General features: G+C 57.5%; 5 protein-coding genes across 5 annotated transcripts; 4 read left to right on the top strand and 1 right to left on the bottom strand.

Annotated features, from left to right (window-relative positions):
- Positions 1-10: 10 nt before the first annotated feature.
- EV422DRAFT_568657 (uncharacterized protein) lies at positions 11-1,906 on the top strand (the record flags this gene model as incomplete). The annotated part of the gene is made up of 1 exon (XM_053072673.1): positions 11-1,906. The coding sequence occupies one exon, from the start codon at positions 11-13 to the stop codon at positions 1,904-1,906; it is 1,896 nt and encodes a 631-aa protein (XP_052924554.1).
- A 326-nt stretch (positions 1,907-2,232) lies between these two features.
- On the top strand, positions 2,233-3,706 carry EV422DRAFT_103506 (uncharacterized protein). Its single transcript, XM_053064532.1, has one exon. The coding sequence runs from the start codon at positions 2,435-2,437 to the stop codon at positions 3,446-3,448; it is 1,014 nt and encodes a 337-aa protein (XP_052924553.1). The 5' UTR covers positions 2,233-2,434; the 3' UTR covers positions 3,449-3,706.
- A 1,543-nt stretch (positions 3,707-5,249) lies between these two features.
- On the bottom strand, positions 5,250-7,569 carry EV422DRAFT_533963 (aminotransferase). The gene is made up of 7 exons (XM_053070638.1): positions 7,267-7,569; positions 6,640-7,185; positions 6,295-6,513; positions 6,100-6,200; positions 5,716-6,028; positions 5,584-5,617; positions 5,250-5,503 (listed from the first exon to the last, which is right to left on the bottom strand). The coding sequence occupies exons 1-7, from the start codon at positions 7,417-7,419 to the stop codon at positions 5,307-5,309; spliced, it is 1,563 nt and encodes a 520-aa protein (XP_052924552.1). The 5' UTR covers positions 7,420-7,569; the 3' UTR covers positions 5,250-5,306.
- Positions 7,570-8,833: 1,264 nt separating this feature from the next.
- Positions 8,834-10,936, top strand: EV422DRAFT_103603 (uncharacterized protein). The gene is made up of 4 exons (XM_053064533.1): positions 8,834-9,308; positions 9,408-10,221; positions 10,295-10,624; positions 10,743-10,936. Exons 1-4 carry the CDS (start codon positions 9,105-9,107, stop codon positions 10,811-10,813), a joined length of 1,419 nt encoding a protein of 472 aa, XP_052924551.1. The 5' UTR covers positions 8,834-9,104; the 3' UTR covers positions 10,814-10,936.
- A 736-nt stretch (positions 10,937-11,672) lies between these two features.
- Positions 11,673-13,587, top strand: EV422DRAFT_497630 (arsenical pump membrane protein-domain-containing protein; the record flags this gene model as incomplete). Its single annotated transcript, XM_053067961.1, has 4 exons — positions 11,673-11,829; positions 12,068-12,663; positions 12,805-13,275; positions 13,327-13,587. 4 exons carry the CDS (start codon positions 11,673-11,675, stop codon positions 13,585-13,587), a joined length of 1,485 nt encoding a protein of 494 aa, XP_052924550.1.
- Between the last annotated feature and the right edge of the window lie 214 nt (positions 13,588-13,801).

Below are 13,801 nucleotides of genomic sequence, written 5' to 3'. Positions count from 1 at the left end.
GGCAGCAATCATGGACCCCGTAACCGAAGATCTCGCCTCCCTCTCCCTTCAATCCAGCCTCCCGCGCTCCACCCGCCCCAACCCGCTCCCCTGCCCGCTCATCCGCCGCATCGTCTCCTTTCTCGGCCCGCTGGAGTACCACCTCGTCGCCCCGCTGGTGTGTAAACAGTGGCACAGATGTATCCGACGGAGGAAACATGAGGGCGATGTGTGGGTGTGGAATCCAAGGGTTGTGCTGGTCAATTTGGTGCTGGTGCCGGAAGCTGTTAGGGAGAGTGACGAGGATGAGGATAAAGGCAAGCCGAGGGTCGGGGTTGTAGGGGAGGAGGGGAATGGGGCGAGTGATGAGGGGAGTGATGGGAATACCAAGGACGCGAACACGAAGGATGCATCGCGCACAACCCGCACAACCCGTCGCCGCCAAAAACGCCTCGCCAAAACCCTCATCGAGCGTCCCGCGCCGTTACTGCACTGGACATACCTCCCCAAAGAGATCCGCGACGCGACGCAGGCGACCGTGGCTGGTGAAGGGATGGTCGTGCAAGTCGGGCTGGAGTCGGTCCCGGGGGATGAAGCGGAGCTGCGGGAGTTTTTGAACGGGCTGTTGGCAATGTTGATGTATAGGGCGAGGGCGTGGCGGCCGACGGGGATTGAACCTGGGAGTGGGGAGAATGGGACGGCGGCGACGGCGGTGGAGTGTGGGGAGGGGGAGGCGTGTGGGGATGAGAGGCGCGATGTTGCTTCGGCGGAGGACGATAAACTTGGGCGATTAGCAGTATCAGAAGGAGGAGGAGAAGAAAGCTACCGCCACGCCACACCCAACATCTCCATCGTCCCCTACCAATTCACCCTCACGCCCCCACCGGGTGTCATCTCCCCAGCGACGCTCGCCACCTACTCCCAAAAAGTCGCCCGGCTGCTTTCCCTCTTCTCGCCGCGCGTCCTCGAAGCCCACGCCCCCTTCCTCGGCGCGTTGAACGATATCCCCGCCATGGCGGCGAGTGGAGCGGAGTGGACGACGCCGGTGCACCATGTACGCGTGTGTGGCGTGTCGGGGAGGGAACGCGGGATGCCGGATATCAAGAACATCGGGCGGTTGAAGCACTTGGTTTGTTTGGAGGTCGAGGGGGATAAGGGGAACACTGCCCAGGATCCGTTTGTTAAGAATGAGGGCACGGATCCGTTAAGGGAGGAGACGGCGGTTGTGAATGGCAATACGCCACCCATCCAACTCGGCATCCAACACCTACTGCCTCTTCACGCCACCCTGCGCGAACTGCACATCGACCACCGCGTGCCTTTACCGATCGCCCAACATACCGACCTCTGCAATGTAGTCATGCAGTTGCCCAACCTCAGCGTCCTACGCGTCGGGTACATCGTTCAACAAAGCGAGACGACACCCGGAGGCGTGGCCCCTGCCACCCTCGCAAAACTGGTGTGCCATCACCCGGGCCTGTGGGAGGTCGGTGCGCTTGTCGGGGTGGATGAAGCGTTTTGGACGGCGGTGAAGGCGTTGCGGGGTGAAAACCGACAGGAGAAAGAAAAAGAACAACCCCTTCGAATCCTCTCAATCTCCCTCAACCCCACCCACACGTCCCTCCTCACCCTATTCACGAGCACTCTCACCCAGCTTGCGGCCACCCTCCCGCACCTCCACCGGATCTGCATTGACCTCAACGCGGCCCCAGCGACTTCCATCACCGCGCGGGATGTGTTGGGTGTGTTGAAGAAAGCTAAAGGGGAGTGGGGCGGGGACAATGGGAGTGGGGGCAGGAGGGTGATGTGGAAGGAGGTTGTGGTGGAGCAGTGTGAGTTGGGGGTGAGTGATGTGGCGGTGTGGGGCAAGATGAATTTGGAGGACGGGGAGGGGTTCAAGGTTAGGTGGAAGGGGGTTAGGCAGTGAAAGATGACGGAGGGGTGAGAAGTTGACGGGGATTTGGATATGGGGTGGGATTAGTTGGGAAGGACATGAGCCGGGATAGGCTGAGCATGAAACCAAGAAGGGATATGATTAGTTTTTTCGACGAGGACGATATACGCGAGGAGCGAATACGAGAATCTTCATACATGTGTGTCGTTGATGGCGCCCTCCGTGTCAAACGACTCGAAAGCCAGAATGCCGCGGGTGCTGGGGAGAAGGCCGAGCGCGACACGTGCGGGAGGGTGTCGCGTGAGGAAGGCCCTGAGTCCGCCCGTTCCTCGCTCTCCTGCATTCTTTCTCCTCCAACCGCCTTGTTTCCCACGCAGACACTCCCAGCGCATACAAGGGTATTCCAGAGCTATATAAACGGGAGAGGGACGTCGCCAGGAAGAGCACCCTCACCTCCCCGCGATAGACTGCCGCCAGGCCCCCGTCCAGATATATCGCCCAGTCCCGCCACCCCGACGAAGATCACTCGACACCTCGTCCATTCCCACCAACTCAACCACAATGTCAGCAACCGAGGAAAACCTAACCATCCTTGCCGCCGTCGACTCCTTCCCCCTCGCAAGCACCCTTTTCACCCCCACCAAAACCCCCAGCTCAACCCCACCACCGCCCTCCATCCAAATCAACTCCGCAACCGGCGTCCCCCGCGCCTTCTACGTCTCCTTCGCCCGCTACCTCGCCACCACCCACTCCTGCCCGGTGCTGCTCTACGACTACCGCGGCATCGGCGACTCGCTCACGGGTTCCACACCCGAACACGCCCGAGCGTTACCGTTAGCCTCCATACAGAAGGAATGGGCGACCTATGACCAACCCGCCATCACGATGTTCTTGAAGGATCGGTTCCCAGACCGCGCGGTGGTGATCGTCGGCCACAGTGTAGGCGCCCACATCGCCCCCCTCAACCCCGCAAAGGATTCAGTCAGCAGGTACCTCTTCGTCGCGCCCAACAACGCGCACTGGCGGTTCCACCCCGACCTCAAAGGCGCCATCTCAACCTACCTCTTCCCGGCCATCGTCGCCGTCGGGACTCGCGTGGGGAGATCACCGCAGGGTCTCTTTAGAGCGAACGCGATCGGGTTGTGTGAGGATATACCGCTGGGTGTTGCGAGGGATTGGTCGTACTGGACGCGGTTTAGGGAGTATTGCACCGTTGAGCCGCATATCAAGGAGGTGTATGACCGGTTCCTTGCTGATGGGGATAATACCCCCAATGCGGAGGAGCACCGCACTCTCGCGATTGGGTTCACCGACGACGCCTTCTGCGGGTCGCGGGAAGCGTACGACGCGTGGTTGCGGCTGATGCCTGCTGCGAAGGTGCCGTTGTGGTATCTGGACCCGAAAGCGGAGTTGGGTGAGTTCGGGGTTGAGGCGGTGGCACATATGGGCTTCTTCCGGAAGGCCATGAAGGAGGCGCTGTGGGAGCCGCTGGTGCCGTTTCTGGTAGACGGGAGGTTTGGGGAGAGGGTGGGGAGGGGCGTGCAAGGGGAATTTAGAGTGAAGGCGAAGTTGTAGAGACTGGTACGATTTCGACGCGAGCGGCTGGATGTCAACATTCCTCAAAGGGATATGGACATTGCGTAAGGCCTGGACTAGCCTCTCCCCTTACCGACAGAAGTCTTTATCAAATGTGGGAGTCAGACCATGAAGCAGTACCACTCCCGACGTATTACCGCATTAGAGCGTCGTTCTGTCACCCCTTATGTAAATATATATTTCACCAGCATCTCTCAAAATGGACAGTTTGCATCAAAAGTCACTCGAAGCAGGAAAGATGGGAAACCTCATTCAAAGATATAAAGTCAAGCACAATGTAATCAACATGGACCTGCCCCCAGGTCGTCCGAGTCGACAGTCGCAACAGGGTTCGGAGCGAGAGGGGCGTCAGCTTTGAAAATTCAGTTTCGACGTTATACAGTACATCGGCCATTCAGACCCCCGTCTCCCGACCTACCCAGAAAGCCCCGCAACCACTCCTCTTGCATTCATTGAGCAAAATGTCTGCAAATGCAACCTCTGTTGGGCAAAAATACCGACAGCAAACTGTTCCTGCCGTCAGTCTGTTGCGGGTCACGTGATGCGCACGTTTATCTCGCGCGTTTTCGTTTCTCTGTTCCCTCCAACACCGGGCCGAAACCAAGATCGGCACCGCCCAACACTTGAATAAGAGCCCTTTTACGTTCGTCGCAGGTTCATCGCCCCCCCCCCCCCCCCCGGTACTCATCACGACGTAGGTCACGTGTTGCGAAGCGGTGTGGGTGTCGGGTTTCGCGCCTGCCTGTCTTCAATACGTTTTCGCATGTAGCACGGGGATGGCGACGAGGGCCGTTGCGGACGAGGCACCGGTCTGATGCACGCCGGGCCGAGCGTGGAGATGAGAATTGGCGAAGGCGCGTGTACGGGATTCCACCGTGATTCATGGGGCCCCAACCTCCAATGTGGGCATGGAGGGCTGCCTGACGGTGATGTGGATATCGTTGGGAGCAGCCCAGGGCCTACCAAGCTCTGGAAGCACTGCAGCGATTTGTGATCGAGAATAACGAAGTGGGTTTTCTCGGGAGTGGAGAGCCGTGGCGCACACGACCTCGGTCCTGTGGAGCAGATGGGACCCAGAAGCAGAGTTGATATCAACCGAAATTCCTGTTGCGCCCGGGAGGATTCTACGGCGGAGATCAAATGGAAGGGGGGGACAATATCGAGGGGATCGTCAGACGACTCAGCCGTCTGTACAAGGACCTCGGGGCGAAGGTTTGGGAACATCCAACAACGGCGGCTACTAGACCGAGGTCGATTCGGGGAATACACATTCACTCGACTACTAGGGGTTGGAATTGGAGGCACGGGTCCGAAAGGGGAGTTGGTTTTGGAGTCTATTACTGCCTTTGCCTGAGGAGGGAGCGATCAAGCCAGCTTGGTAGATATTCTTGTCCATATAAGCTCCGCCCGCGGCATCGGCTATGCAGTATCGTCGTTACCTGGAAGCGACCACGCTGTCTAGTGTATCAACGTTATAGAAAGGATCGCAGTTCCCTTGTTGTCACCCTTATGTTGCAGGTTGATAGTACACATTTGGAGGTGCAGGATTTATACTCGCCATGGCGGAGATTGATAGACAGCCCACGTAGTCGCACTGTTATACAATCAATTGTTTCAGCGGGCAATGCTCGGCGCCGGTGTCAATTTCAGTGTTCACTTTCGGGTGACCTCATTGCATTTCGCAACCCTCACACTACGTATACCCTAGGCTATCCGAAAGTGGCGACGGACAGGAGGCTCAAAGCCCAACCTCCCACCCCCATCCTATCCAACCCTCCCTTCCCCAACCCCAAAACGGCAAACCCATCTACGCCGCCCACTCCCCCGCACCATCTATCTACTCCCTCCCCGCCTCAACCCCATGCTTCCTCAACAACCGCTCAATCCCATCCAACCCTTTCTCCAGCTGCTCCATGGGCGGCCCGAAACTGAGCCGGAGGTAGTGATGGAACGGGGAGTTGAACAGCTCGCGGCGTCGCCCGGGGTTGATGTCGAAGAAGATTCCGGGGACTACTATTACTTTTTCGGAGAGGGCTGAAAGAGGAGAAGGGGGAGTTAGAGGGGGCAAGGTTTTGGTGGATGGGGAGCAGGGGTTGAGTGATGGTTTGGTTTACCTTCTTCGAAGAAGGAGAGACCGTTGTTGAGCGGCTGCGAATAGGACGGGGCATTTGAGACGTCTATCAGCACTCAAGACATCCACGTAACCCTGCGCCCAGTCTCCACGTCTCCCAACCCGCCCAACTCACCTCCGGCAACCTCTCCAAATTCACCCAGACATAGAAAGTCGCACTCGGCGGCCGCTCAATCGGGAACCCCATCTCCCTCAACCTCCTGACGACATAATCCCTCTTCTTCCTAAAATGAGTCTGCAGGGCTTTCGCGTCCTTCTCCACGCGCTGCGGGTCCAGCAGTGGGATGGCCGCGCGCTGCAGGACGTGGTTGGTGCCGCCGTCGAGGAAGGAGCCTGCGGATTGTAGAGAGGAGACGACTTCTTCGGGACCGACAATCCAGCAGACGCGCCAGCCGGGGAGTCGGAAGTTTTTGGTTAGGCCGTCGACGCTGGGGGTGCATGGGTAGACGTTAGAGGTCGGAGATAGGTAGGGTGTGTATTTCAGATCGTGTGCTCTTACATGATGACGGGATCGGCGTTGACGTCCTCAATGTGTTGCGCCGAGGAGACGCTTTTGCCTAGATCTTCGGGGATCTCGTGGTATATGTACGAGCTGTAAAACTGTAAGGCGGGTGAGAAGTAAAGTCGCCAACCAAAAGAATGCATCAAGAGCCAGGTGGCAACGATGTGCGGCGCCAAACCCAATTCCACATACCTCGTCCAAAACCAACGTGCAATGCTGCTCCTTAGCAATCTGGATCCACTTCTTCATCTCGTCGCCTTTTACGACCTGCCCAGTCGGGTTGGCGGGGTTGCTGCAGACGATGACACCAAGGCCGCGTTCCGAGACTTCTCGCTGAAGCAGGTCGGCGGAAATGTGGAAGTCTGTTTGGTGACGGAGGGGCGTAGGGATCGGGATGAAGCGTTTGAAGATCTGGGGGTGGCGTTGGGGTGTGATAAGCCGAGTGGCCATGTATATACATACGTCCTAACACGCACGGACGTCCACACACACTCATGCACACATCCCCGTCCCCAAGCGCGCCTCAACATGACATACCGTCAAAAGCTGCTCATAAGCGGTATAATCCGGCAAAAAGAACCCCACATTCGCATCGCCCAGCACCGCAGCAATCCGCGTCAACCCCGCGCGACCGCCGGGGACAATACAGACGTTGTTAGCGGTATACTTCGACGCATGGTCGCGGCGATATCGCTCATTATACAGGTTCGCAACAGCTTCACGGAGTTCCTGCACACCAGCCACGGGCGCATACTCAAACTCCTCCTCATGCATATTGATCGTCAGCGGCTTGTCAACACCTCCCTCAATATGCCCGACCTCGGGGGCGCCCTGCCCAAAGTTTCCCCACTCCTTGTTGGTTTGGCTCCACCCTTTTGCCGCCGCTCGGTCCGTCACGTAGATCACCCCGGTGTTGGAGGGGTGTTCGATGGAGGGGATGTGGGCGAGTCTGTTGGAGCCGGACCCGTGCACGTTTCCTTTGTACTTTCGTAGCATTTGGTGGGCTTCCGAGTCCTTTTCGACCACCGCGGCGGTCGCTCGGACTTGTTTCAGGATGGCGTTGGCGGCATCGCGGAGGCGGGACTGCAAATCAGGAGATCGGTGGTGAGTTTCGCTGCGACTTTTGGGATGCCAGGTGAGAACGGGATGGGGAATTGTACTGACATGGTGCTCCTTTGGTTGTTCCTCGTTTCGTGTAGAAGGCATCGTGATCTTCGACCTGGTTCTCAGTTTGAGGGCTGGATGAGTTTCGTGTGCGGTCGTCAAAAAGAGCAGCCTATGCGACTGGCTTGTACGCAGTAAGAGGCCCCTGACCATATACTGTATATCCGTAGCGGGTGGGCAGTTTTTCTCTGTTCACTACAGCACAATTCCCAGGCGCATGCTTGCTTTGTGGCGAAGGGGCCGAACAGATCGAGAGAGTGATGACGCAACCCCCTGAGTCCTGACTGCTGAGTCCTGACGCGTGAGGCTTCTTCCCTTTCGAAGGTTCTACCTTCTTTACAAGAATGTTCTTCGTCACAGAAAAGGGCTCATCAGAGCGACCTTTTTCACACTCCTTCTCATCATATTTCAAAGTCACAGGTTACTACAGTACGTTACAATCGGTGCGCTAAACCCGCGAAAACTTTATATGGGGAGGGCAGCCGTGCGCTCACGTACTCAACAGCTATGGTTTTCGAGGGCGAGAGAGACGATAACGCAACCGCGTTCAATCCGACTGCTGCGTGACCGTCTCTACCACTCCCGTCGTCGCTGCCGTCGCCATTGGGCGATCCGAGGTCTTCGTCTCGAACCGCACCCTCCACTTCTGCATCACCTTCCCATGCACCTTCCACTCCCATTCCGCTCCTGGGGCCGCCTCCGCCATAAACGCATTTGTGAACTCTTCATACTCCGCCGTGAAAATGACGCGGGTAGTAGGGGTCATTGATCCCCATGGCCACATCGACGGCCGAGAGGTGCCCGTTGTGTGGTTTCCTCTGGTTGAATGACATACAGCCCGCCGCACGCTTGGTACATGTCGTCGTCGGAGGCGCCGAGTACCCATTCGATGTATCGGCCGTCCATTCCGGCTTTGAGTACGATTCTGGCTAGCACCTATGAGAATGGAGTTCGGTAGTGTACAAGTCAGATCTGTTTGTTATGCAAAGTAGACCCACCGTTCCCACAACCGTATCTAGGCCCAATTCTTCCATTCAAAACCCCGTCAGAGGCCAGTTGTTGTAGTTGGAGAACCTGCTTTCCTGACTTTCTGGAGGATGGCCCCACTTTCCCACGTACACCCGGCAGATGAACTCACAGTTCGTCTTCCTAGAGATTTCAGGTTGTTGATTTGCCACCTGTAACAAACTGCACGACACCCTTTTCCGGTCATACCTGAACTTGGATGAGAACTGCGTGTCTCGAATGGTTCTTTTGAGCTTCTCCGACCACCATACGCGCTTCATCGTGTGCATTGGCAGTGCGTACTCCTCGTCCCCGAATAAAAGGGACCGGGACCCTTCGAAGTTCAGACTATCGTCCACACTCTTGCAAGCGGCCGCGGACTGCGGAACTCGAGTCGACCTTCAGATTCAGGTTCAGGGCGGGAGAGCGGCTGGACTGCGTTGTAGATGAACTTCATTGGGTGCAGGTGTGCGCATCGCTCGATGACGGCCTGAGTTGGCGCGCGGATTGAATTGAATGGAAAACACGTGCACTTGTCGCATTTAAAGCGTCGGTTTCCTCACGCGTTGTGACCGTTGGCGCACGCTCCCATTCGGACTCTTCTCCTTCGCGAGAAACGAGGGACCCACCCAGCCCAGAACCAACAGCAAGCAACTGGTCCCCGAATAGAGGCAGCGACGCCCGAAGAGCGAAAAGAGACCCCATCGCCAAGGGAGCTTCCGACGCCACCCAAAGATTCGTGCCGATCGGGACGCGATATACAGTACTGTGCTGTCCAAAAGACCCCCCCAGAGTTGATCTTCGAAAGTCATCACCACGCCCCCACCACTAAAATGCGTCTTCCAGCCCCCTCCGCCTCCGCCTCCGCCTCCCACTCGCATTCCCACTCGCACTCCTTATCCGCACACCCATCCCTTTCCCTCTCGAAAGAAACCGTCCTAGCCCATCTCGCCGCGCAAGGGTTCCAACCCACAGCCCTGCCCGAGGGGATGCTGGACGAGTTTATGGCGGAGATGGAGACTGTGTATAAGGAGGAGGTGCAGGAGTTTTTAAGGGAGGTTGAGGACGGGGATGGGAGTGGGGAAGAGTATGGAGAAGACGAAAGTGATGGCGGTAATGTGACTGATGAAGAGGAGAGGTTACGGAGGGAGATTCGGAGGGAGGGTGAAAGGTGGGAGGCATGGGAGGTTGGGGGTGAACGGAGTGTGGAAGGGATACAGCGGAATGGGAATGCAAATGGGAATGCGAGGGGTGTCAAGTGGCGGGTTGAGCAGGAGGAGGAAGAGGAGGGTGTGAAGGTCTTGCCTGTGCGTCCGAGAGGCAAGGCGGACGTGATAAGAACGGGGACGACACACCCACCGACACGCGCACAGAATCCCAAACCACACCCACAACGAATCCGCGCACCCGCTTCACGCACCACCACCTCTACTCTTCGATCCACTTCCACCACTTCCACTTCCACTTCCGCCCACCACCACCCGCAACCACAACGACCACCACCACGCGAACAGCCATCATCCATATTGACGGCATCGCAGTTACCGCCCGCGGACCCAGCAACGTATCAAATGACGATCATCGAGCAGCTCGCCGCGCTGGATTTGTCGAGGGTTAAGGCAACTGTGGCTAAGCAAAGGGAGCGGGAACGGGGTGGTGGGAGGGGATATGCACCGAGGGGGCAAACCAGGAATGATCACGGAGAGGAGGAGTATGACGCGACGTACGATGATGATGCTCGGACTGGGGAGACTGGGGAGGAGTCTAGGGACGAGGACGAGGAGTACACGAGGGAGTATGCGAGTGGGGAGGAGGCGACGGGCGATGAGGAAGCGGTGTATGATGATGATGATGAAGAGGAGGATGTGGATGAAGAGTCGTCGTACATCACCACACCGACGTTCACCACAGTCGCCGAGGAGTCGCGGTATCCCCGTTATCGCACCGGATGTACGTACGAGTGTCACCCTTCCATCTTGCTTTACTAGCCTGATACTAAACCACCCCTCGCTTCCTCATACAGTCATCTACGTCAACCCAAACCCCGCCCCACCCCGCAAACACGACCCGGTCGCCCGCTTCCACCAACACCGCGCCCGCTGGGCCCGCGACGAGTTCCTACAACGGCTCGGGCCGTGGACGTGGAGTGTACGCAATGGGGAGAGGGGGCCTATGCGGCATGGTGGGTGTAGTAGTGCCGTGTCGTCGATGTCGAATACGGTGGGAGGGGGGTTTGGGGGGAATGCGGCACGAAGGGTGGGTGGGATGGTCACTGCTGCGCCGGGGGCGAGGGGAGGGGCGGGGCCAGGGAAGAAGAGGGAGGTGAGGTCGAGGTATGCAGTTAATGAGTATGGTGAGTTTAGGGGATGTCAGGATTTTGATGTTATGGCGCCGTTGAGATGCACCTGAAAGCCGTTTCTCATTTTGCACACATCTGTTGTTTCGACGCATTAATCCCTTGCTCTCGATAGTCGTACCCACGGCAAAGAAACGGAACGATATCATTTGGGATACGCGGAATCGGATGGCGTACATGCGATGAACACCAATGCGATGCTTGGCCCCTGCTCCTTCCCCACATCAGCCCCCTTTCACGGATCGGTCGCACGCGCGATACACCTCAGGAGGGAGCATAGAGATGTGATGGTCGGGAGTCACGTATTCCGCATGTGCCATGTCCATACATAAAACATTTTAAATAGCAAGGAGGATGCGCCTGACCACATGCCTTCTTTTAAGATCGTTATACGCCATCTGCTTGTACTGTACTGGACGTATTTGGATGTCGTCAAGTTCTCAGCATAAGTAGAGTGACGTCAAAAAGGGGACGCGCGAGAACCGGCGGTAGTGGCTTTTCAGATCGCGATCGCGTTTTCCACCCAGATGCAGGTTTCTCGCGAAGCCCCCAGGCGGCCAAGCCAGCGTCACAAAAAGTTGGCAACAAACAGAGCCCCCTGCCTCCTTCCGTGCTGCTTGCAACATTGATGCGGGTGGAAGGTTGGGCGTCGCATACGTATGGCAAGGCAACCCGCAGCTTCATCACCTTCTCCATAACTACCGGCCGTCCCATGGCATAGCAGTGCCCTCGGGAGGGTGTACTTCGAAAGAGGAGGAACACCTAGTTTCCACACAGCGAATTTCCCAACACAATGTCAGACCTAAACGCCTTCTCCTACATCACCCTCGCTATCTTCGTCGTCGTCATCTACTTCTGTATCCGCCCACTCACTTTCCACATCCCCATTCCCGCCGCGCTCGCGCGGCGATTACCTCGTCGACACCGCGACACAACGCCGGCTTCCGATACCACAACGACAACAAAGGCTTCCAACGATACCACGAGTAACGAGCATCACATCACAATCGAAAATGTCGACTCTCCCCACAGACACAGACATACGATGAAACTGGCGTTGGATCTGGCGACGGCGCCTGTGCTTGGTGTCTTGATTCTGTGGGCGACGACGAGCATTGATGGTGGGGTCGTGAGGGATGGGATTGTAGGGGATCCTGCGAGTATCCAGCCGTTTTCGGTTGTTATTTTGGTTTTTGCTTTGGGTGAGTAACGGTGGAGGGAGGGGTGTTGCGTGTGGATGGGAGTGCTTGAGGTTGGCGACCGTTAGCGAGCCTGAAGTGCTCGAGCGGGAACGTGGGTTCTGTGGGCGAGCGCCCGAACATCCTTGCCGTAAGCGGAATGAGCATGATGTCGTTTTTCACATGCATCGTGCAATATCTCATGTCTCACATCCATCTCACACCCACCTCAAACTGATCATCGTCTCCCCCCCTTTTCTAGCGTACATCTGCATCTCGATCGACGTAACAGGTTTCTTTGCCTACGTCGCCTTCCAAGTCGCCAAACGCGGCGGAGCATCCGGCACTTCTCTCTTCCGCAACCTCTACATCCTCAGCACCATCATGACCATCTTCACCTCCAACGACGTCGTCGTGCTCACCGTAACCCCCATCGTCTGCTACCTAACCGCCGAAACCAAAACCGACCCAACCTCTTACCTCTTCTCCACATTCATCGCCTGCAACATCGCGTCTATGGCGCTGTACATTGGCAACCCGACGAATATCATCGTTGCTCAGGCTTATGATATCAACTTCCTCCAGTACTCAGCTTGGATGATTTTGCCGACGATCGCGGGATTGCTCACAGCTTATATTTTGTGCTACTACACCCTGCGCAGCCTGATCCCGCCCACCATCCCCCCACCGCCCGCGGAAGCAGAGGAACGGTATAAGGTGGAGCGCAAGTGGGACGCGGTGTTTGGGTGTGCGGTCCTCGGCGTGTGTTTGGTGGCGTTGATGGTGGTCCCGCTGTTTGCGCATGTGGCGGTGTGGATACTCACGGCGCCGTTTGCAGGGGTTATGCTGGTCAAGGATGTTGGAGGGGATGTGTTTGGGTGGGGAAGGGGCGGAGGAGGGAAACGGGGTGGTGGAGGGGATGCGGAGCGCGCAGATCAACCGACGACGACGACATCGACGACATCATCCACCCCGGATAACGGAACCGAACCCCAGGAGGACGTGGAAATGGAAGCCGTGCCCGCCGTTGCATCCTATTCCGACCGCGGCGTCCTCACCCGCTCCGCCTCCCGATCCCGTATCCACCACACTCCTCCCCCAGCACACACTCCACCACACCACGACAGCGCCACGTCCCTCAAAGACTCCTCGCTCCACCCACCCACCTCAACCACCCACCTTCACATGCCTCCTACTGGACCCACCACCTCCAGCTCCACCCACCGCCCACCCCCAACAACACCCGAAATCCTCCTCCGCCTTCCCTACCCCCTCATCCCCTTCTGCTTCGGCATGTTCATCCTCTGCGAAGCCTTCTCCCACACCGGCTGGGTCGCCCTCCTCGCGCGCGCCCTCGCCCACACCTCCGCCGGCGGCCACCTGATCCCCATCGTCTTCATCACGGGGGCGGTGACCACCCTGGCATGCAACGTGATGAACAACCTGCCGATGGCGATCCTGTTCGCGCGGGTGTTCGGGAGTCCGGTGTTCGCGGAGACTGTTGCGGGGATTGTGGGCCAGGCGGAGGACCACCACGCACATGTGGATGCCCTCCGACGCGGGGGCATGTTTGCGCTGATCGTTGGATCGAACCTGGGCGCCAACCTCCTCTTCATCGGATCGCTCGCGGGGTTGATGTGGTCGCAGCTGTTGGAGAAACGCGGCGTGCGGGTCAGCCAGGGCATGTTTCTGCGGAAGTGTGTGAGGATCACGCCCGTGGTTGTTGTTGCGTGCTGCGCCGTGCTGTGTGCCGAGTTGGCTGTTATGGGGTTTTATGTGTGAAGCGGACGTGCGGTACGGAAATGGGACATTTTCGATCCTGTATTACCCACCCTCCCCTTCTTTGTTCACGCTACGGACTGGTGGGAACATACTGTTTACCCCTCCTCGCATACTGTACATATATTACGTTACGATACATAATACCATGTTTTTCGCAGAGCGATGTGCTCTTCCCCAAGTAGAGGCTAACAGACGACCCGGCGAGGATGTGCCC

The sequence above is a fragment of the Fimicolochytrium jonesii genome (assembly GCF_025526975.1).
Source record: "Fimicolochytrium jonesii strain JEL569 chromosome Unknown EV422scaffold_16, whole genome shotgun sequence".
Lineage (NCBI taxonomy): Eukaryota > Fungi > Chytridiomycota > Chytridiomycetes > Spizellomycetales > Powellomycetaceae > Fimicolochytrium > Fimicolochytrium jonesii.
The sequence above is the reverse complement of the archived record's forward strand: the minus strand, read 5'-3'. Positions and strand labels throughout refer to the sequence as shown.

Bases quoted from the DNA above. Each gene is read 5' to 3' on its own strand.
- EV422DRAFT_103506 (XM_053064532.1), top strand. From the start codon at position 2,435: ATGTCAGCAACCGAGGAAAACCTAACCATCCTTGCCGCCGTCGACTCC.
- EV422DRAFT_533963 (XM_053070638.1), bottom strand. From the start codon at position 7,419: ATGGTCAGGGGCCTCTTACTGCGTACAAGCCAGTCGCATAGGCTGCTC. The intron at 6,514-6,639 runs GTATGTCATGTT...CGCCACCCCCAG, and splicing joins CTTATGAGCAGCTTTTGACG to ATCTTCAAACGCTTCATCCC. The intron at 5,618-5,715 runs GTGAGTTGGGCG...TCCTATTCGCAG, and splicing joins ATTTGGAGAGGTTGCCGGAG to CCGCTCAACAACGGTCTCTC.
- EV422DRAFT_103603 (XM_053064533.1), top strand. From the start codon at position 9,105: ATGCGTCTTCCAGCCCCCTCCGCCTCCGCCTCCGCCTCCCACTCGCAT. The intron at 10,222-10,294 runs GTACGTACGAGT...TTCCTCATACAG, and splicing joins TCCCCGTTATCGCACCGGAT to TCATCTACGTCAACCCAAAC. The intron at 10,625-10,742 runs GTGAGTTTAGGG...TGCTCTCGATAG, and splicing joins GTATGCAGTTAATGAGTATG to TCGTACCCACGGCAAAGAAA.